Source organism: Pleuronectes platessa, chromosome 4 (assembly GCF_947347685.1).
Source record: "Pleuronectes platessa chromosome 4, fPlePla1.1, whole genome shotgun sequence".
Taxonomy (NCBI): Eukaryota; Metazoa; Chordata; class Actinopteri; order Pleuronectiformes; family Pleuronectidae; genus Pleuronectes; species Pleuronectes platessa.
In genome coordinates this window covers 30,484,272-30,505,797 of record NC_070629.1, presented here as the reverse complement: position 1 = coordinate 30,505,797, position 21,526 = coordinate 30,484,272, and the positions used below count along the sequence as shown (strand labels likewise).

The following is a 21,526-nucleotide window of genomic DNA, read 5'->3' as shown; positions in this document are numbered from 1 at the left end:
TGGTTCTTATCCCTTCCTTTCAATGGTGGTGCCCCGATGTAACTTTAATCAATTAAAGTACATTTTTTATATTTTTAATTTGAATATTGAATATTTAATTTGATAACCAGATTGATTAAATGTCGAAAGGCACACCATTTTATGGTATTACGGTTAATGTATCATTGCACAACACTGTTGTTTATTGTAACTAATCCCATGAACGTAACATAAACCAATATATCAAATGATAAACCACATGTCTGAAGAAATCCCTCAAAAACCAGAACAATTTAAAGAAAACACAGATGTTTCAGGATTTCAGTGCAAAGTGTTTTATTCCTCACTTTCTGTTGGATGTTACAGATTCAACAGTTATCTGAACGTGAACTGATGTTCGTCTGTCACACTTCACCAGCTGCTACCGACGATACTCAGGAAAATAAAAGCTTGAAAAGTTCAGGACATTTTGTCACAAGAGGCAACGAAGCTCCACATCAACTGTGAAGGTGCCACCAGCTGAGAGCCTGCAGATCCTGAAATCCTCATCCACAGTTTCAGCTCCTGAACCTCGCTCTCTCGCTTTTTGCTCAAAAATGAAAACACAATGCATAAAGACAAAAAGTCATGGGGGACTTTTATTTCCTCACATCCGGAGCGTCGTGTTGTCCGTACGTCCGTTACTACTCCAGAAGCAAAGTCAAAATCAGAACCAGTTCTTTATGTTCAAAGTCTCACAGTCTCCATCCAGCACACGAGGATCTCTGAGTTTCTACCATGAGAACTAACGTTTATTGAAATAAAAGAATCAAGGAATCATTCACTCTGCAAAAATGAAAGCAACCGTTAAAAGTCAAGAGTCCAGCGTCCGAATGAAACCTGAACAAACAGGAAGCTGGAAAACACTGTGGGGGGTGGGGGAGGGGGAGGGGGGGGGATTCACCCTCAGTTTAAACCTCGTTCAGATTCACTCACAGTGTTTTGTAAGAAGTCTCTCTCTGGAAGCTCTGCCAGTTTGTTTCAGACATCATCATCACCTTCATCCTCATCATCATCATCCTCATCCTCATCATCATCATCATCATAGCTCCTCCTCCTGTGGTCCAAACAAGCGCCGTCGTCTGCCATCACACTTCAGTACCTGGTTTCTCAACGCGCTGTGTCACCTGGGAGCTCACAGCCGCTCGGGGTCATCGCTCTCTGTGGGTTGAAGGTGAATCTGCCTTCAAAAGAAAGGTTTCCTTTATTAGCAGAATTAAATCTTCAGTCTTGTCGCTGAGGAGGATGAGGAGGGTGATCTTCATCAACACATCATCTTGACCTTGTGTGAACAGAGACATTAATTGACTTTGTGTCCATCCTCACAGGAAGTGGAAGTTCCACGTGAAGACTTTCAAATCCTCGTCATCGCTTAAAGCTTTAAAGGGACATGAAGCGTTCAGGTACTGGACAGTGAAGAGACGTTTGGTGAGATGTGTCGGACCGGGGGGGGGGGTGTAAGTGAGGTGTGGCTGTTGGTCAACGAGGCAGGTCACCGCCTCTGCTGGCTGTAGACGGGGAACGCCAGCGTGACGTTGAGCGAGTCGTTGTGTTGGACCAGTGACGTGTGCTGGTAGTGCAGCACCAGCTCCTTCAGGGAGCCGTACAGGTTGTAGGGCTCCGCGAAGCCGAAGCCGGTGCTCGTATGGTTGATGACGCAGTGCTTGACCTCTCCTTCCACACTGAGAGAGAGAGAGAGAGAGAGAGAGAGGAGGGGGAGGGGGAGAGAGAGAGAACACATGATTAGAACAAGACTGAAAGCGGAGTTAATTTTGAAGGAGAAACATGAAGTCTGTGTTTACGGGGGGGGGCCTTCTGTGGGAGAGCTGGCAGGTTAAGATGGGCGCCACCTAGTTTCTAAACTGACAAGTGCAATACAGTGGGCCATAGTCCATTCAATTCCATTTAGCTGACGCTTTTATCTAAAGAATCAAGATAGTAAAATGTCTTCAAAAATCAAGCAAAACTACAAAGTGCTGTAAGTAAGTGACATTTAAGTGATACTAAATTGTGAGTTTCTTTTTAATTAAAATTATTTTGATGCGGGCCAATTAAAATGGATGGCGGGCCGCAGTTGGCTCGCGGGCCGTAGTTTGGACACCCCTGTCTAGTGTGTTGTGATGTTTTTTTGTGAATCTAAAAGTGAAGTAGAAATCAACAAGCGTTGCGTCTCCATCTCATCTGCCTCTCGATATCTGTTCTTCTCACAGGTTCTCTAGACCACGACGGACTGGAATAGACTCTGGTCAGATTCTTTTTCTGACGCTCTGGGTCAAACTGCTTTCTGTTATTTATTCATGTTTTTTCCAAAGTTCAACTGCACGAGTTTGTTGAGTAAATGCATCACATGTGTAACCGTGTCTGATTCCACGAAGCCAAACTGAGGAAGACAAATACTTGTAAAGGGTCACTAAGGTCACTCCTGGAGTGTCTGTAGTTGATGGATTCTAATTTGAAATTTACATCATTACATCATACATCATATTATATATTGATAACTAACTGGACTGAATGTGTGTCTGCTGACACCAGGTCAGCGTGTGCAGAGCGGTGAACACACTCACACCACAGAGCAGGCGTAGCAGCCGGGCTTGCTGCTGTCTCGCACCAGGAAGGATCCGTCTCTCTTCCCTCGGAGCAGCGACTCGGCCTGAGTGCGGTTGATGTTTCCCAGACGCCACAGACGCTCGTCGTGGTGCGGGAGGTCCTCCTCGTCCTCCACCATGCTGTACTCGCTGAGGACAGGAGGCACAGACATTTGAGAGTTGTCCAGGAAATGAAATCACAGAGCGAAAACCCAGAGGAACATTTGTAGTGTATTCAAGTTTGTCTGGGAGTTGTCATGGACACACATCATTTCTATAAATGAATATCCATCTGTTTTTTTCTGCTTAATGTAAAAACTTTGTTTGAAAAATCTCACACAGACGTCGTCCAATTGGTTTGTGTTACTGTCTGCAACAGTGAAGTTCATCATGCTACCTCCAGGGGGCACAAAGGAACTGTCTTCAGGAAGCTTTAAATCCCCCCCCCCCCCCCCCCCCCCCACACACACTTACTCTTCTGTGGTTTCATTTTTCAGGCCGAGCCACTCATTGAGTTTCCTCTGACGAACGCCCTTCTGCGTCAGCCACCTGAGAAACAAACACACAACACGCAGCTTTAATGAGACAAATCAAACACTGTCTATTGTAAAGGTCAAAGGTCACAAACTACAACCTGAGGAGCGAGAACAAACACAACCAGCATTAGAAGAAAGAACCAAAGAAAGATCATTATTGTTCTATCAGAGGGACATGGAGTACACACACACACACACACACACACACACACACACACACACACACACACACACACACACACACACACACACACACACACACACACACACACACACACACACACACACACACACACACACACACACACACACACACACACACACACACACACACACAGCTCTGTGGATCCACTGTGGTTGTGCTGCAGAGTTGTGATTGGATCTGGTTGTGTGTTCTGTTGTGTGTTCTTATGTCTTCATCCACTGAGTCGAGACCTTCTGGAGTAGAGCTGCTGGAACTCATCTTGGGAGTCAAATCTAGTTTGAATGTGTTTATTTCTAATGATTTTACTGACGAGTGGACTCAGTGGCTCGGTGCAGATCTTCACACTTAACAGTTTAATAACCCTCGTTGTGAGAAAATGATTCTCAATAGATTTTCATCGTTGTTGTGAACAACAAAAAACGACCCAGAATCTCTAGAGGAGCACAGCTGCTGTTTTACTCGGTTCCAGGAAATAACAGGTTAAATATTATTTCCAATGTCTTTAAACATTTGAATATAACTTGAATATTCACAATAAGATGGAACTAAACTGGAGTGTGTGTTAAGTGTGACGTACATCAGGTACTGGTCCCTGGTCTTGCGGAGCTGAATCAGATCCGGTTTGATGCTGTTCATCTTCTTGTCGATCTCTCGGTAGTCAGCCGCCTGTTTCTTCAGATCCACCTCCAGGTGGCGCTTACTGTCCACGATCTCACTGATCCGAGACTTCAGCTTGTCGTAGTTCTCCATGATCCTGAAAGAAAAGCAGCTTCTGCTCATGAGTCTGAAACAGGAAGTTGTGTTTCCAGCCGACAGGTGAACATTACAGAAACAGGAAATAGTTGTTCCATGTTGTGACGGAAGCTTATTTGACTCATCAGGTAACGAGCGTCAACCGTCAGTGAGAAAAACTATTTCATATTTAATAAAGTCAAAATGTTTCCTCAACGTCACACGAATGAGTTCATTTTGACGTCCAGAGGTTTAGCTTATAAACAAAGGAGCAGGAAAAAAAGGTCTGGTGTCCCAGCTGCCACGGGGACGGCCTACCTCTGGATCTCCTTGTCGTTTCCTTCTCGACGGAACTTCTCGATGTACTCCTTGCTGAAGCGCTCCTGAGTCTGACACTGCTCCTCGAAGATCTTTATGGTCTCGTTGAAGGCCTCGATGGCCGTTCTCTTCATCTGGATCTCCTGCAGGGGGCGCCGGGACGTGGTGGAGGTGGGTGGCAGGAGGATGGAGAGGAGAGTAAGAAAACGAGAAGACAGGAAATGAGGAGGAGAGAAATAACAGGTTAGAGGAAAGGTATACATTTCAATGATCAGATATTTAAGGTGGAACTGATCGACAGAGTTCTGTCTGTTGTGCTTATTGACACATGAATATTCATATGAACAGAATAACAGAACCCACACGGTAAAAACATGAAACGTTAACGACTCGTCTACATCGCGGGGCTGATGGGAGTTGTAGTTTCTCTCATACACCAACAAAACACCAAGAAGAACTGTTCTGTTGGAACTACATTTCATGGAATGCTTCCCCCTGGTGGCTGGTTGCAGAATAGGTCATAAACCTCCTCCGTGTTAGCACATGTGACAGGACAGTGCGCCGCCCTAGTGGCTGTAGTGTACCTGTGATGTTCTGGTGTACTCTTCATACAGCCGGTCGTACTCCCGGTTCTTCTCCTGGTACTGCAGGTGATACTCGTGCAGCTTCTTGCCCACAGCTTCAATACTGTCCTCCTTCACCACCTGGTCCTGAACAACAACAACAACAACAACAACGTCCAATCAGACAACTCCACAACCGACAAACCAGCAGTCACTTGACCCGTGGAGATGGAACCGCACCTGTTGGTGTTTGGAGACGGGGTAGAGCAGCTTCACGTCCAGTTTGGGGTTGTACTGGGCCAGAGACTCGTGGCGGTAGTGGTTGATCAGCTCCACCACCGAGCTGAAGGTCAGCGGGTCGGAGAAGCCGTACTTCCCCTCACGGTGGAAGATTTTGATCAGTTTGTTGTTGCCTCCCTTCCTGCAGAGAAGAGAAAACACCAGGGTTGGACTTTGTGAGGTTTGTCTCCCTGGAGCTGGAGGTGAGGACGCAGCCGGCAGCTGGGACGGTTTCACTGGAGGACAGTTGTTGAGTTGTGTCTTCCTGTGTGAGGTGTGTTAGTGTAGTTTACCTCAGAGTCAGAGTGTAGTCTCCGTGCATCTTAGTGGAGGCATCTCGCACCAGAAATGTACCGTCAGCAGTGTCCCTCAGCTTCTCGTTCACCTCCTCCCTTCAACGCACACGCACACACACACACACACACGAACCACAACCAGCGGAGAGGACATACACACATCCTCCTCTCAGTGGGTGACTTCAACATGTTCATGAGTTGAAGAGTTTAAATACACACTGCAACTTCCCTTTTTTAAGATAATACACATATGGTAGTTTAAATCTTATTTTACATCTGTAGAATAAAATTCGAAAAAATAATAATGATCATTTTACACAAACATTTCAGTCGTCAGTGTTCTCTCTCAGTGTCAGCTGGTTTTAAGAAGAATTTTCTTCTGAACAACATTTTGTGAATGAGGCTAATTTCTCCTGATGTTAGCATGCTAATCAGCTAGCTCCATGGAGGAGGCTCTTGACCCGCTCCTGAGGGAACTCACATATTTCTGACGTGTGTGTGTTACCTGGAAATGTCTCCCCAGTACCACTCAGCGTCCTGCAGAGCCATACTGTTGTTGAAGCTACTGGGAGCTGCTGGAGTCGACGACTTCACTGGTTTGGGAGGTAAAGCTGAAAAACACCATCACAGCCAGTGAGCATGTTTGTGCATCTGCTTCCCATGAGGTCACATGACAGACGTGAGACGATGCAGCTGCTTCTGGAGCAAAGATCTGAATTATATCCTTGTATTTTCTAATCTTCTACTGTGGCCGTGTTTCAGATTATAGAGAAGAATGTCTGTGAACATTCTCCTGATGTCTACGATGAAACACGATTTCAAAATCCCGACATCTGCTTGTTGTTGTTACGAGTCCGACTCAGACAATCTGCTGCTGCATTTAGATTTGAGTCCAGTAACTGAAGATGAGGATCCTCATGATGTGTGTTTGAATGAATTAACCCCGGAGAGGAACATGTCCTCCAGGAAACACATTCAAACTGTGCTTCTCTGAAGTTTACACATGAACATATGACAAACACACGACATCCTCAAAACTGATGAAAAATAACTTAGTTGAAACCCTGAACTCTAAATGTGATGTTTGCTGAGGCCACTGGGACACACACTGTCATCTGTGTGTGTGTCTGTGTGTGTGTGTGTGTTCACTCAGACGTACACCATTGGTCTAAAGCAGAGGTCTTCAACAGGGGGCCCGCGACCCCTAGGGGTCCGCGGAGGTACTGCAGGGGGGGTCGCGAAATCTTTGATTGATTAGACAACTTTTTTAATTTTTTTTTTTTATTATTATTATTTTCGAACCAATTTTTCCCCCAACAATTTAAATGTCTTTAAATAAACATTTACATGCATCCAACATATTGTGAGGCTGATCTGACCCTATGCCTGACAACCTCCATCCGTCCAAGATTAGATAAGTTGTGTGTTACCCATCAGGGTCCGACATCTCACTGATGTGGGCGTATGTGTGCCGTCCACAGATGGCTTGAGGAGTCACTGTCTCTTCTACATGTATGTTTAAAATAAAACATGAATCTGTGAATTACTTTAATAGCTCAGTGTTGTATGCAAGAAGTGTGTTTATAAATGGCAGTGGCATGGCCACCCTGTACCTTGCACATGTTTAAATTAAAAACATGAATAAATGAACCCTTGTAATATTTGATAAGCTTAGTATATTGATTGCACAATAACAGGGTAGCTATGTTTACACAAGGCACTAGGCCCAGTTTAATATAAAACACAATTTTATAGGGGAGAGCGGGGTAATGTGGGACATCCCCTGTATCTAGGCAACGGAACACATTTGTGGTCATATGACCATTATGTTTTCAAGTCCCCCCCCCATCCCCCCCTTGCCATGAAGGAGAAGTTGGTGCTGGTTCTGTGGAAAGTATGTTTTTTCACAAAAAATAGTTTTTTGCATGTTAAAGTAAATTTTCTTGCTTTGAACTTAATCAACTGTTGTGTCAAAACAAATTGAATCAGGTAGAAAAACTTATATCATACATGTTGATGAACTTCCAACATATAAAACCATGTGATTGATGCTAGCTGAACATTAGCCTGAATTGCTAAAAGATGTTGTTTTTTCTAAAATTGTGGCTTCGGGGTAAAGTGGGACAAATGCTGTCCCACCATGAAGCACAAGTTAAGTTCATTCTTAAACATATTCTAGTGTTATATTACATTATATATGTTTTATTTTTAATGTCATAAACATTGTAGAAAAGCCATCATGCCAAGAAACTACACCAGGAAGACGACCTGGGGCCAAACACCCCTCACAGAGATGGAGAGAGCAGCCACTGAGGTCATGAAGGAAACAAGTCCTTAAGAAAAGATGGAAGGGACAGAAATATTGATAAGACAACCCTCAAAAGATTCATAAAGAAAAAAGAGAAAGGGAAAGTAAAATCAGTAGCCTGGGGTGCAGTAGCTGAGGTAAAGAGAATATTCACAGATGAGATGGAGGAGGAGCCAAACACTGGAAACAACTAGCTGACCAGTTCCATGGCCTTGCTCCAGTTAAGAGCCGTGAACTGGGATTTGAATACGCAGAGAAAAACAATATCCCTGCTCTGCCGATTGGACAGAGAGACAATGTGCAGGTAAGCTAGGGTCTGCAAGAGATCACATGAATTAAATAATCATAAATGTGCTTAATTGACCAATCCCCATGATTCTGTTACTAGTCCGATATTAGTGTTGTCAATCTAGCTGTCGGGATTTTAACTATGGTAGTTTTAAAGTGGTCTTGTGTCCCACTTTACCCCGTAGCTGGGGTAAAGTGGGACACAAGACCACTTTTTTTAAAACAATCATATTTTCACTGCCCTTTGTTCTGAAGACATTCTGATCATTTCCATTGTTAGGAGACATCCTGAATTAATGGGAAACGTGTACATTTTACTGATATATCATTTTAGCTCGCCTAGAGGGGAGCAAATGTAAAAAATGTCCCACATTACACCGCTCTCCCATACTGTATATATATATATTTATAGTAGGGGGTCCCTGCTCCATCTCTTGCCCAGTTTGGGGGTCCTTGGCCTGAAAAAGACCCCTGGTCTAAAGACATGTTACAAACATCAGAACTCAACGTGGTCCATCTCATTGTTCTGAGTCAGAGCGCCTCCAGGTGGCCGTCCCCTCTCGGTGCAGGTCTGAGCTCCTACCTGGACTCTGCATGTTGATGTAGCAGAGGATCTTCTCTCTCCCTCCCCTCAGCGGCTCGCCCTCGGCCCTGCCTCCCCTGTCTCGCTCCATGGCGGTCTCTAAACCTTGGCCCGGCTCCACGCCACCTCAGGGGCGACCTGACGCCTCTGCTCTGGATGTCATGATGTCCGGTCTCCAGCCGAGCGCTGCTGTCCTGTCTCAATAACACTGACGTCATGTGGAGGGAAACAGGTCCGGGCTACATGATCCTCCCTGATCCGGGGATTCCTTCTCTTCCTTGGATTTTTACGACTCACTCCATCAGCACTGAAAAGCTGCAGGGTTTCTTCTTCTCTTCAGCTTTCACACCTTCATCAGACTTCAGAGGAACGAACATCGATGGAAACACCGAGTGTGTGACGGCAGCTTCGTCTTCAGTTGTCACATTAAAACGACGCAACTTTCTCTCCGTCTGCCTCTCTCCCTCTCTCTCTCCCTCTCTCGCTCCCTCTCTCTCTCCGTCTCTCTCCCTCTCTCAGCCTCAGTTCAAAGCTCAGGAGAGCAGCTTGGAGATGTGTGACATCACCATTGCCCCCAGCCAATCCTGCGATGGCAGTGATATCACCGAGGCAGCACACCCCCCTCCCCTCCCCTCCCCTGCTGCATCTCTCATTCGCTGGATGGATGATGTCATCGTTCCAGCCGCCGCTCAGTCTGAGCGAGCGACTGATCGATAGAGCGACTGATCGATAGAGCGACTGATCGATCTCCTGACGGCTTCACTCAGAGCGGCTGGAAGTGACCGACACTTCAGTTACTGCTGATAGAGACAAACTGACCTCTTCATTATGGATTCACCTGCCAATCATCACTTTGATTAACTGAGCAGGATTCGTATTAATGCTGTGCACTCGCATTCATTTGTTCTTATGCACCACACTATGGGTCACATGACCACACAGATAAAAAGAAGCTCGGGGGGGGGGGGGGCAGAGCTGTGTTTTGGTTCTCGTGTCCCTGGTCTCATGTCCAGGGAGGACAGGACCAGTGTTTCACAACGAACTGAGCAACAGCTGCGACTTGTGACAGTGACACACTCATCCAGGGGACATGAGGAACTGAAAACATCCAGTAGAGGAGCTCAGACTGGGGGGGGGGGGCCTCGCTCTGAGCCAATCTCTGTAGTTAGTGTTTCTCATATGAAGCAGCAGCAGGAGATTGTCCGGGTCAGATTAGTTCACCACAACAGAAACATGTTGGCAACATAACAGCTTGTGTGTGTGTGTGTGTGTGTGTGTGTGTGTGTGTGTGTGTGTGTGTGTTACCCGGTGCAGCCTGGTTCATGTTGAGCTCGCTGCTGATCAGAACCTCCAGGACCTGAACCAGAGGATCCACACCTGAGTCAGACCTGAACCCAAAGAGACATAAACATCACACACACATCTACATTGGTTTTCAATGGTTCAACACAAGACTTCATTTTGAGCGTCTCTGGACGACTCACACTATCACTGTGTGTGTGTGTGTGTGTGTGTGTGTGTGTGTCACTGACCTTGCAGTCTGTCTGAACATCAGTGGACTGAAGCTCTCAGCCAGGTTTCGGGGAACCAGCTGGTTTGTGGATGTGTGTAAACAGAGACGTGCGAGGTGTCGGACCACGCTGAGCAGGGTCAGGCCGTACTGGGGGGGGCAGGCGGGTGAACTGGCCACGCCCCGCAGCACCTGGGCACATTCCTCTGGGTCCTCGACCTCTGCACACAGAACAGGGAGAAGAACTGTGAACAAATGTCTGTCCAACCACAAAACTACAGTTTGTCAGAATGGTGAGGTGAGGGGGGGGGGGGGGGGCGTCTGCTGACCCTGAACCGCATGGATCATATCAGCCTGAAGTGAGGGGGGGGAGGACGGGACCCGGGAGGTCCAGCAGGAAGCGGACCACCCCGTCACACAGGGACGACACCTCCAGCTGCTCCAGGTCTGAAAACAAACACACCCCAGTTCAGTGGATCAGTCACATGATCAGAATGAGGCTGGAGATGAATTTAAATTGAATCACAACTCTTCATAATTCTTTACTTATTCAAATCCTGGTGTAACAGAGAATCTAGAGCAACGACCAGATGCAGAAACTTTCCCGTTCTCATTACACACATTCAGGTTTCAGGCTCATCAGCTGATTCTGTGATTAATGATTTATAACTCAAACCACTCCTCACCAGCGTCTGCCAGCTGCCGGGTGTCCACAGCTCCGCCGCTCACACTGCGATACACACCGGGACAGTCCACACCTGCAGAGACAACACACATCCAGTTCAATTCACTTTGTCCTCATTCATCCTGCTACAAAGTTTACAGCTGAAGGAAAAGACGTCTCAGTGGTTGTCTGATGAGATGAAGGTGCTGGGAGCCGAGAGAAGCTCCGTGTCAGACATATCAGTATCTGCATTCATGTTGGATGGTATGATGATATCAGTGGAACCAGCACCAGAACCTCAGAGGTACTGGTTATTCATGGTTACAAGTGTGACTCTGGTACCTTTGGTCTCGATGGCCTCCATCAGTCTGCCGAGGAGGGGGGGCACTGTGTCGGGGGGGCCAAACTGCTCCGGGAGGTCGGGCAACACGAAGCCTGAAGAAAGAAAACTGTGAACTACAACTCCCAGGATGCATTTCACACACAAACATCCAATCAAAGAGGATAATTCTGTTGTTAAAGGTCAATCTTCCTGAGGCCCAGGCCGACTTCACGCCAGCAACAGCCGCTGAGGCTCATGGGTAATGTAGTATTTAAAGCTTCTGCCAAAACTGACAGAAATAACAACTAAAGCTGAAATAAACTGTAAAAAAAAACTCATCTGGAGGAACACACACACACACACACACACACACACACACACACACACACACACACACACACACACACACACACACACACACACACACACACACACACACACACACACACACACACACACGCACACGCACACGCACACACTTCTCTGGTAAAGGCTGGTGGCAGCAGCACAGAGCTGTGATCTGTTCAGTCAGCAACCACAACCCTGATTTAACACCAGCTGTGTGTGTGTGTGTGTGTGTGAGAACTCAAAGCTTTTAATGTACACATGCTGTTCTGAGGTTTTCTTTAATGTGTTTTCCATCTCGAGGTTTCAGTTCAGGCTGCACATGAAGAATAAAGTGCATCTTACTCGACTCCATGTTTCTGTCGAGGGAGAAACCTGAAGACGCTTCATGGGGACAGTTTGTCCAACTGGAGACAAAACCACCATTAAATAAAAAGCGGATGTTTGAGACGCTGGTTAAGGTTTGTGTAAATCTCCAGGAAATTAGTTAAAGATTATGTAACACCAACACAATTCACCCGTGTGTGAGTGAGTGTGTGTGAATGTGAGCTCCTGACGAGGAAGCAGCTGAAGGAAATTGAAGTGTGAGTCACACTGAGCTAGTTTCAGGCTGAGCATGAAGCTTAAATGGACAAAATGATCTCTCTCTCTCTCTCTCTCTCTCTCTCTCTCTCTCTCTCTCTCTCTCTCTCTCTCTCTCTCTCTCTCTCTCTCTCTCTCTCTCTCTCTCTCTCTCTCTCTCTCTCTCTCTCTCTCTCTCTCTCTCTCTCTCTCTCTCTCTCTCTCTCTCTCTCTCTCTCTCTCTCTCTCTCTCTCTCTCCCCCCCCCCCCCCCCCCCTCAGCAGTCCGAGGGCAGGCAGAACGCCAGCAGGTCAAGCAAAGTATTTCAGACGCCCATCTCCCAGCTGCACATGCGAGGAAAACCACCAACAATATACAACACCAGAGAAATAACATATGTGGATTTCACGAGCGTAAAGGAAGCTGCTATTGTGTTGGTCTACTTCAAGTGATAAACCGTCCAGCAGGGGGAGTAGGTCAGAGATCCAGAAGTGTAAGAAGAGCTTTACTCACCCTCAGACTCCGAGTCCGTCCTCACCGACGCTGCAGATGGCGGTCTCTGTGGGCGGGGCTTTGGTGTGGGTGGGGACATCCTCTTTCTACCGAAAAACTCCACATAGGTACCTGGGAAGTCGCCTTTTTCCTGAGGTCGAGGGAGAGACAAGTTAAGCCCGGCGCAGGCTTCTGCGTTTTCAGGGACACGCAAACACGTAAGAGCCTCTTACGTGTTTGCGTGTCCCTGAAAACGCATCACCCAATTTTTTTAACTATACGACAAAGCTCTGTGAGCCTCACGCAGCCTGCAAGGCTCTGATTGGTCTGCTAACTACATCCTTTCCGGTTTCATGCCCCATAATACCGGCAGAAACAACGGAAGATTTAGAAGAAGGACTATGGCTCAAATAGAAGAGCGTTTGGCAGAAGAGATCCGAAAGTATGACCACTTGTATAACCTGTCACTGACTGGAGGATTCGTCCTATGAGGAGCCGCAGTCGACGACTGGGACACACAAAGAAGGAGTCTCTAAGGCCGTCTTCGACAAAGAACGTTACTCCGCCTAGTGGTCTGGTGGTGAATTGCTTTGCAACACGCGCAGCCCTTAGAGAACCATGAATGACAACGAGTCCGTCGACACAGCTGCGTGAAAAGACGCAGCCGCAGAAGCATGCGCTAGTTTTTAGAGACGAGCGGTTCACGATTAATCAACGCAGTCGACAATAATAGTTGTTGATGAGTTTACTCGTCGATGATTCGTTGGTTACGTTGTAGCGTGTGTTTTTCGTGCGGTGCAGTGGAACTAAACGTTGTTTTACCGTCTGATGGAAGTAGCTGAGGAGTGAGCCATCTCGCTCTCTTCCTATCTCTGAGAGTCGTGCATGTGCAATCACAAAACATAGACCAATGGAGGCGTCCGTTGCAACAACATCGCGAACCAGGAAGTCAAAGTAAGGTTGAATTTCACCCTTAACAAGCCCGAAGGCAGGACGTCTGTTGTGCACGAGCGTTTGAGGAGGAGGCTCGATGGACATCGTAACGTAGACGATGCACTCGCCTCGGTACGATGTTAGCTAGCTTGTTATATACACAGAGTTGTCTTGGCAACTCCCTCGATATCTGTGTGTTTTTTAACGAGTTTAGAAGCGTGATGTTTTCCTGAATGAATATCGGCCCTCAGAAGACACCATGTTGAGATGCTAACTCTCCTGAGTTTGAATAAACTGTGACAGACATGTTTGCTCATCTAGTTGCAGACCACTGAATCCAAAATGCACTTTGATTTTCCTTTTGTCAAGAGAAAGTGTATTTTTGTTTGTTGATGTTTGTATTGCTGCTACTTGCCCTGTCCTTTTGTTTACAGAAACAATGGATACTTGATTTTTTGTTTATTTGAGGTACCGGCCCTTTGCCTGCTCCTGGTTCACATCGACAGGCCTAACCAGCTGAACAGGGTCGAACCTGAGTGGTCTCATTGAAGCCCGGCAGCCATCCCATCTCAGACGGTCGTTCCTCGGCTCCGTTGCTGCAGCCGAGGGCGAGCAGCGCCCCCTTACTGACCAGCAGCATGTCGCCCACATGCAGGTCGATGTCCTCCTCCCGCTCCTTCTTGTAGTCGTACAGCGCTCGGTACTGAAAACCCTCCGAGCTCATCCTGCCCTCTGAGTGTGTATGGCTTTGGAAAAAATAACAAAACTAGCTCTGAATAAAAAAATATAAAAAATAGCGTCTACTCTCAAAGGGAAACTAATGCGATGGGAAATCTAGACTTGGTAGATCTGGTGTTTGCAGCTGTCTGTGCGTCTCGTCTCCCCGGTCTCCATGTCTGCTAGAGTCCTGTCATCCCTCCAGGCCGAGCCACAGCCGCTCAATCAACGCATCCTTTCCCTTCATGAACAGGAGTCTGAGCAGAGGTAGTGGCCACATCTGGCAGGAGACGGATCCACCTGAGAGACAAGAGGGAGGACGAAGCTTTAACAAGACGACACAGACGTACAAACACATGAACTCAAAGCTGAACACTTGTTATCGGATCTCTGAGGACGGATGTGAGCAGCAGGTCTGAACTGGACCAGACCTGATTCATCTACAGAGATCTACAGCTGAAACCATACTGAGGTCTAACTGCCTGAGCGGATGGTAACAAATACACAGATGTTTTGATGGAGGTGGATCATTACATTGGAAGTCTGTTCTCTACAGAGTTAAATACAGGATTTACAGATTGAACAGATCAACATGGATCTGAACAGATGTCAGTTCCTTGGAGCAACAGGTGAACGCTCCGATCAGGGAGATGAGAACTCTGTGAGACAGGAGACGCTGGTTTCCTGTCTCTGTTCAAACCACGTTCTGTTATCACTCGTCAGTTTCCTCCAAGGCTGATTCACACTGATACTGAGGATTCTTAATTCATGATGTAAATACTCAGCGGGTTTGTTTCAAACCCCATAAATTAAATTGTATTTGTTTTTTGCACCAAATCATAAAACATATTATCTCACTTAATATAACACTTTACATAGAAGGTCGAGACTTTAACAATGATAGAGAAACCATCAGTTCCCACAATGAGCAGCTCTGACGACTGTGGAGAGAGAACTGCTCATTACCTGGAAGGAACCAGTAGAACCAGACTCAATGTGGGGGGGAACCAGTTCATCACACAGACGCTGGGTCTGATAACACATCACACATCTGATGCCATTTAATCCTGTTATTATTTTACTATATTATTTATCACTTGCATTAAATATCGTCTTCTTTTCAATTTTTAAAGTCAAACTTATATTTATATTTTGACCGGAACGGATTATTTATCTTATCTTTATCTGTTGAGCTGAACTGAGTTCAGCTCAACTGGACACACACACGGACACACACACGGACACACACACGGACACACACATACACTTTCCTTTGGGTTACTTCATTTTAGTGTTGTTCTATTTAGTGTTTTAAATGTTGGTTTTAATAAAAACCCATAAATCCCCCCCCCTCGCCTTTTCTTACGCTCCCAATACATCTACCCTAAAAAAAAAGTGGATTTGGAGAATGACAGGCGTCTATTACACGTTCATATGAAATGCAAATATATAAAATTTGAGGCCAAGACAACATGTGTAAAAAACTTTTGTTCTTGAGCTGAGACTCACTATTATTTGCTTTATCAACTGATCAGCTGGTTTTAAGTATTAATTGATCATGTGATCTGTTAAATGTTGAAAACATTGAAGAACAGATTAAACGACTTCTGACAGCGTCGTTAATTTACTTCATAAGTTCGAACATCCAAGGTTTGGTGACTTATTCAATCCAGTAATATTTACTTTCAATAATCTGACCGCCTGGTTCAAACCAGCAGCTTTTCACATTTATCTCAGAAGACAGATCAGAGAAAAGCAATAAATCCAAAAATCGAATTAACTTCAGAGCTTTTGACATTTTTTGAAAGATTCATATTTTGATGAATAAAGTAACAATCAAAACTGTTGGCAGTTAATTTCCCTGACAAACGACCTGATAAATAAAGACATTTGAAGACATTACACAATTAGAAAATATTCATGAAATGAAAAATGTACCAGTAGATCCAGACTTGTTGAGATTATTATTATTATTCGCTTCAGAACTCATTAGAAATAACTACAGAATAATTAACAGGGAAAAGGAGTTCAAGTTATAGAGCTGCTACTAACAATGATTAATCACCACTAAATCCATAATTACTTGGATTTATCAAATAATTATATAAATACATCGTCAGAATAAACAATACAGATATCCATAATTCAACATGTTGGACAGAGCGACTTTAACCACGTAATTCAACTCAATCTACAGGATTTCAGAATAAATGGATAAAGATGAAAACATGTATGAATATGTGTTTTTTATGATCTACATTGATTTTCACAGGTTAAAACTTTGACAAACACACAACGTGTCACGTTTGAACTGGATTTATGTTAAACACACAGACAGTGACACACGACCAGGGCTGGGTGCTACATGTCCGTTTCCGGGTCACGTCGATAAATAGAACCAGCGCCATCTTCACGTTCAAGCTGAAGTTTGGATCAGAATCATGAAAAATACATAAAACACAGAATCCTCCAGCGCTAGCTTAGCCTGTTAGCTTGTAGCCGTTAGCTCACCCTTTCTCAGTCAGTCAGCAGGAAACTGGTCCAGCGGTGGAAACCAGCGGCGCCATCACGGATCTGCGAGCACGCGCCGCGTCCAGCTGGTCACACAAACCGATCCTCGGGTGATTAATCGATGATCTATCGATTATCTCCGCGGAGAAGACTCTCGTGGATCAGATGTGTGTTAGCGGCGAGAAGCTAGCGACATCATCCACACTTCCGCTGACAACTGTCAAAATAAAACACCACTCTAAGTAAAGGTACCCTTTTGACCTAAACAAGTATACTATTAAGATAACTATAGATTTGAATCTAATGTTTCCTCTTTAATTACATATTTTATTTTACAATGTTTCTTATATAACCGCATAAACCAGTGGAATTGAAAAGTTCCGGGTACCTTTCAAAATAAAAGAAAAATAATGCACAGTTGATTGAATGTGGATTCCACAACAGCAGAGACCACGTGACGATAATTTCAGACGAAAATGTCCTCGTCAAAGTGAAAATATTCAACTTTCATTGTTTTTGCGTCGTTCATTTGAAGCGTTAACGTGGATTTAAGAGATTAAACCGCCGGGGGGGGGGGCAGGGCACTGACGTCACATCCGCTAACCTACATTTCAATGCAGCACCATGGCAACAGAGTGTGTGTGTGTCTGTGTGTGTGTCTGTGTGTGTGATGGGGGTGCACTGTATTCATGCTGTCCTCAATCGAGCATCACTGTTTTAAAATGGCCGTGTATTTGTGTGTGTTTGTGTGAGTGTGTGTTTGTGTGTCATGTGACTCCAGCTGCTGCTTTTCCAGAACAAACTGCACATCACATGCACCACTGTACACCCCCCCCCCCCCCCACCACACCACACCACCACAGGCGCTTCATTACAAATATCAAACCTTTATTTACAACAGAGCGTGACGACAAAGTATAACCTGTTCTCCGGTGAATTTAAATACACAATCATCTGGATTTCACGTGTCTGTGGTTTAATTCATGTTCGGTTCATTCATCAAGTAAATTCTCATAAAACGTCAGTGAAAGTTGTCCTGAGAATTCAGAGGCCGTCTCATAAAGACGTCTCGAAGCAGAAGACAGAAACACACTCGTCCTCTCCGTCTCCATCAGAGATGAAGGGAAGCTCCTGAGAGGGGGACACCAGGCACTTCCATGGCTTCAGGGAGGAGCTCTAAAAGCTCAGTGCAGTAGAGAGGATGTCGTCTGAAGCACTCTACTGGTTGAAAGTCATGTGAGTGTGAATATAAAGAGTTAATAGTGAATATTGTAGTAGAGTTCCTCCCCAGTGTAACCAGTACAGAGTGTAAACACCTGATGCAGGTTTCCAATCGATCAAGAAGCTTCATGCAAACATGGAGAAGAACCTCGAGCTCCATGTTAACAACATGACTTTTACATTGAAGTGTTTTCACTGTTAAAAACCTGTAAACGTGTAAAAACCGGAGTCTGTGGCGAGTTGTTCTACAAGCTGAAGACGTTTCCTCTCTGGTGAACGGACAGAAGGATCCGTCCTGACAGCTGCAGCTCGGCCTTCAGGAAACGTCCCACCTGCTCCGAGCAGAGCACGTCACAGAACACCCAGATCTCCACCAGGTCCCTCTGGATGTTGGCGTTGCACGTCGGCAGCTCGCCCCTCCGGACGCACCGGCTCAGAGTCCGCCACACCTGCAGGGGGGGGGGGGGGGATAGATAAAGATAAAGTTCAGTTCCTGACGTTCAGTCACATAAAATAAACCTAAAGAAATTTGTTATAATAAAAAAAGGTAGTTTTTGTAGTTGGAGTGAAACTTTACACAAAACAGAAACAGCAGCGTTACTTCTGATCTACTTCATTAGTTATTCATCTATATGTCATGTGACAGAGAAAAGCATCAAATCATCAATCAGAAGCTAAATCATTTTCAGTTAATTCAACTTGATGCTCAGTCGGTTCTACAGGTGATGAGAAGAAGGTAGAAGAACCGACTGAAGAATCAGGATCATCTCCACCTGAAGGAAACCCTCACTGTGATGTCAGGGACACAAGAGGAGAAGCTGTGACAACAAAGACAACTGCTGAGTCAGATGTTTAATCTAGCGCCACCTTGAGGCTGACAGGGTTCTGAGTAAAAATCTTTACGGGCAAAAAATAACTGTTCATCTGACGCCGTCATGAAGTCGACCACTCACCTGACAACAGCCTCAGCTGGCCTGTGTGTTTACATCTGATTCGATAAGCTGCTAAATATTTCATCATAGGATCAATAATTCATGATAAGCTGCTGTTAATGATTCTATTCCTTCATTCTGTTTTCTGCTGACCTGTTCGATGTCCCGGGCCGACCCACAGTTGTCCCCTCTGATCACCCACTTGGCTCTCTGACGGAGGTGGAGCCTGTGGACAGACACCATGTGGTCAAACTGTTTGGACAGCGAGTGGCAGCTCTGTGGAAAGACGCCTCGCCGGGTAAACACGCTCCAGGAGCGTTTGACCACAGCGTCTGGGACAGGGACGCCATGTCTGTCTGGGACAGGGACGCCATGTCTGTCTGGGACAGGGACGCCATGTCTGTCTGGGACAGGGACGCCATGTCTGTCCTCCGGTGGCAGTTTTTGGGGCGACAGTCCGGTGACTCTTCTCTCTGGTTGGAGATGATTCGGAGTTTCTGAAATGCAGAGGACACCATTTCCTTTCTGTGACTTTTCAGGGGGACTTCCTGTCGTCTCTGAAGTTGGGTGATTGTGGTGTTTTTTAGAAACAAAGCCAGTACATTGCAGCCTGCTGTCGGACACCAGTGAATCTCCTGCGCAGGTGATGACAGGCGCTGGTTTGGCCGGTCTGATGGGGGGGCGGTGGTGTGAGGGGAACCAGGGCGTGAAGAGCGGAGGAGGCCGACAGGGGAAACACTCCAGAAGCTTCTCTGTCCTCTGGAACAGAGAGCTGAGCTCCTCCACTGATCCAGACTGATAATGAAGAACCACATCCTCCATACAGGCAGTCAGAGGACAGACTGAAGCCCCGCCTTCATCCCCATCCTCATCCTCATCTTCATCCTCATCCTCATCTTCATCCCCATCCTCATGGAATCAGCTCGGACGTACGGCCGTTAACAAACTGTTGAAGAGAAAACACATTCATTCATACAACATATCTATAGGTTAAACAATCACATTTCATTTATAGATGTCATATCGTTATATACAGTCACTGACCATCTTTATATACAGTCACTGATCATCTTTATATACAGTCACTGATCATCTTTATATACAGTCACTAATCATCTTTATATACAGTCACTGATCATCTTTATATACAGTCACTGATCATCTTTATATACAGTCACTAATCATCTTTATATACAGTCACTGATCATCTTTATATACAGTGACTGATCATCTTTATATACAGTCACTGATCATCTTTATATAAAGTCACTGATCATCTTTATATACAGTCACTAATCATCTTTATATACAGTCACTGATCATCTTCATATACAGTGACTGATCATCTTTATATACAGTCACTAATCATCTTTATATACAGTCACTGATCATCTTTATATACAGTTACTGATCATCTTTATATACAGTTACTGATCATCTTTATATACAGTCAAATCCAACATGGTGGAGAGTTTAGAGATAATATAATAACTTGTTATTTAAAAGCCATATAATAAAATAAAATCCACAGAAGGTTTCAGTCTCTGTTCAAGTTTAATTCAAGTCAGAAGCAGTGAAATAAAACATGATCTCAGGGTTCCTCTCTCACAGGGAAGCTAATGTTTGTAGCTTCCGGAGCTAGTTAGCTGAGGAGCTAAACACAGCTAACAAACAGACGAGATGTGGTTTCCAGGCAGAATCCGAACTCCGGATCTAAACTGATATTAAACCTTAAAAACACCAACCTGAGACCTGAGGTCCGCCGGGTCGTGAGCCTGCAGCTAGCTTACAGTTAGCCTGCAGCTAGCCTACAGTTAGCCTGCTAGGCGGCTAACACGGAAGCGGTCTGTTGTTGACCACTTCCCGGAAGCTCTCGCGATAGTTCAGGTAACACGTGAGATCTGTTAAAAAACTTCACATTACTGCTTCTAGTTTCCGTACATTCATCATATATATATATAAAGTCCGATTAAATAAATATGACCAAAAGTTTATTACAATCCTGATAAAGAAAAATAATCAGAAACGTGGTTATTACTTATTCTAATATACTGTTGATCACATTTATTTATTCGGACTTTCTCTCTCGGGTCTGTAAGAATAAATCTAACGCAGAATTACTTTAAAGCTTATTCTGATCTTATTCTGAAGTTTTCTGAACTGATGAAGTTTGTCCATACTTCCATTCTTGCGATTGTTGAGTTTTATCAATAATACAATTCTCTCAAAAAATGTCCAGGTGTCATTTTTTATAAGAGGATGAACACGTCACACTTTATAACAGAGCAAATCATAATGATGAAGAATCCTCGAGCTGCTGCGTGAATGTGACGCCTCGTGTTTTTAACTTGAATTGACTCATTGGCTAAATCAACCCGTTTGTCATGTCCTCCATTTTGTTCAACAGCCACTGGCTCTGACGGTTAGTGTCAAACAGCACCACCTTGTGGACACGTGTGGGACCAGCTTCACTTTTAGCAACAGGCCTGAAGCGTCAGTGAATAAGTTACAGACAGTTCTGTCTTCACAGGACTCGTTTCCAGTTTGAATGTTTGTTCCAGGATGAAACCAGTTGCTGAAAATTAAGAAAGGATTCCAGCTTCAGGT

At 45.2% G+C, this 21,526-nt stretch overlaps 2 protein-coding genes across 2 annotated transcripts; both read right to left on the bottom strand.

The window, feature by feature from the left end:
• Positions 1 to 298: 298 nt before the first annotated feature.
• On the bottom strand, positions 299 to 16,995 carry LOC128438364 (phosphatidylinositol 3-kinase regulatory subunit alpha-like). The gene is given in 18 exon segments (XM_053420919.1): positions 299 to 1,700; positions 2,583 to 2,753; positions 3,078 to 3,152; positions 3,922 to 4,098; positions 4,395 to 4,537; positions 4,979 to 5,104; positions 5,198 to 5,378; positions 5,530 to 5,628; positions 6,038 to 6,143; positions 10,017 to 10,099; positions 10,244 to 10,442; positions 10,551 to 10,590; positions 10,592 to 10,668; positions 10,908 to 10,979; positions 11,228 to 11,320; positions 12,627 to 12,761; positions 14,076 to 14,555; positions 16,767 to 16,995. Coding segments are annotated over 17 exon segments (2,154 nt in total). The 5' UTR covers positions 14,263 to 14,555; positions 16,767 to 16,995; the 3' UTR covers positions 299 to 1,510.
• Positions 16,996 to 17,633: 638 nt separating this feature from the next.
• zgc:101664 (uncharacterized protein LOC450064 homolog) lies at positions 17,634 to 20,806 on the bottom strand. Its single transcript, XM_053420613.1, has 3 exons — positions 20,665 to 20,806; positions 19,073 to 19,865; positions 17,634 to 18,436 (listed from the first exon to the last, which is right to left on the bottom strand). Exons 2-3 carry the CDS (start codon positions 19,739 to 19,741, stop codon positions 18,233 to 18,235), a joined length of 873 nt encoding a protein of 290 aa, XP_053276588.1. The 5' UTR covers positions 19,742 to 19,865; positions 20,665 to 20,806; the 3' UTR covers positions 17,634 to 18,232.
• Between the last annotated feature and the right edge of the window lie 720 nt (positions 20,807 to 21,526).

What these genes read in the sequence shown, in the direction of transcription:
- zgc:101664 (XM_053420613.1), bottom strand. Translation starts at nt 19,741, where the DNA reads ATGGAGGATGTGGTTCTTCATTATCAGTCTGGATCAGTGGAGGAGCTC. An exon ending in CGGCCCGGGACATCGAACAG is followed by an intron (nt 18,437 to 19,072) that starts GTCAGCAGAAAA and finishes CCCCCCCTGCAG; the next exon opens with GTGTGGCGGACTCTGAGCCG.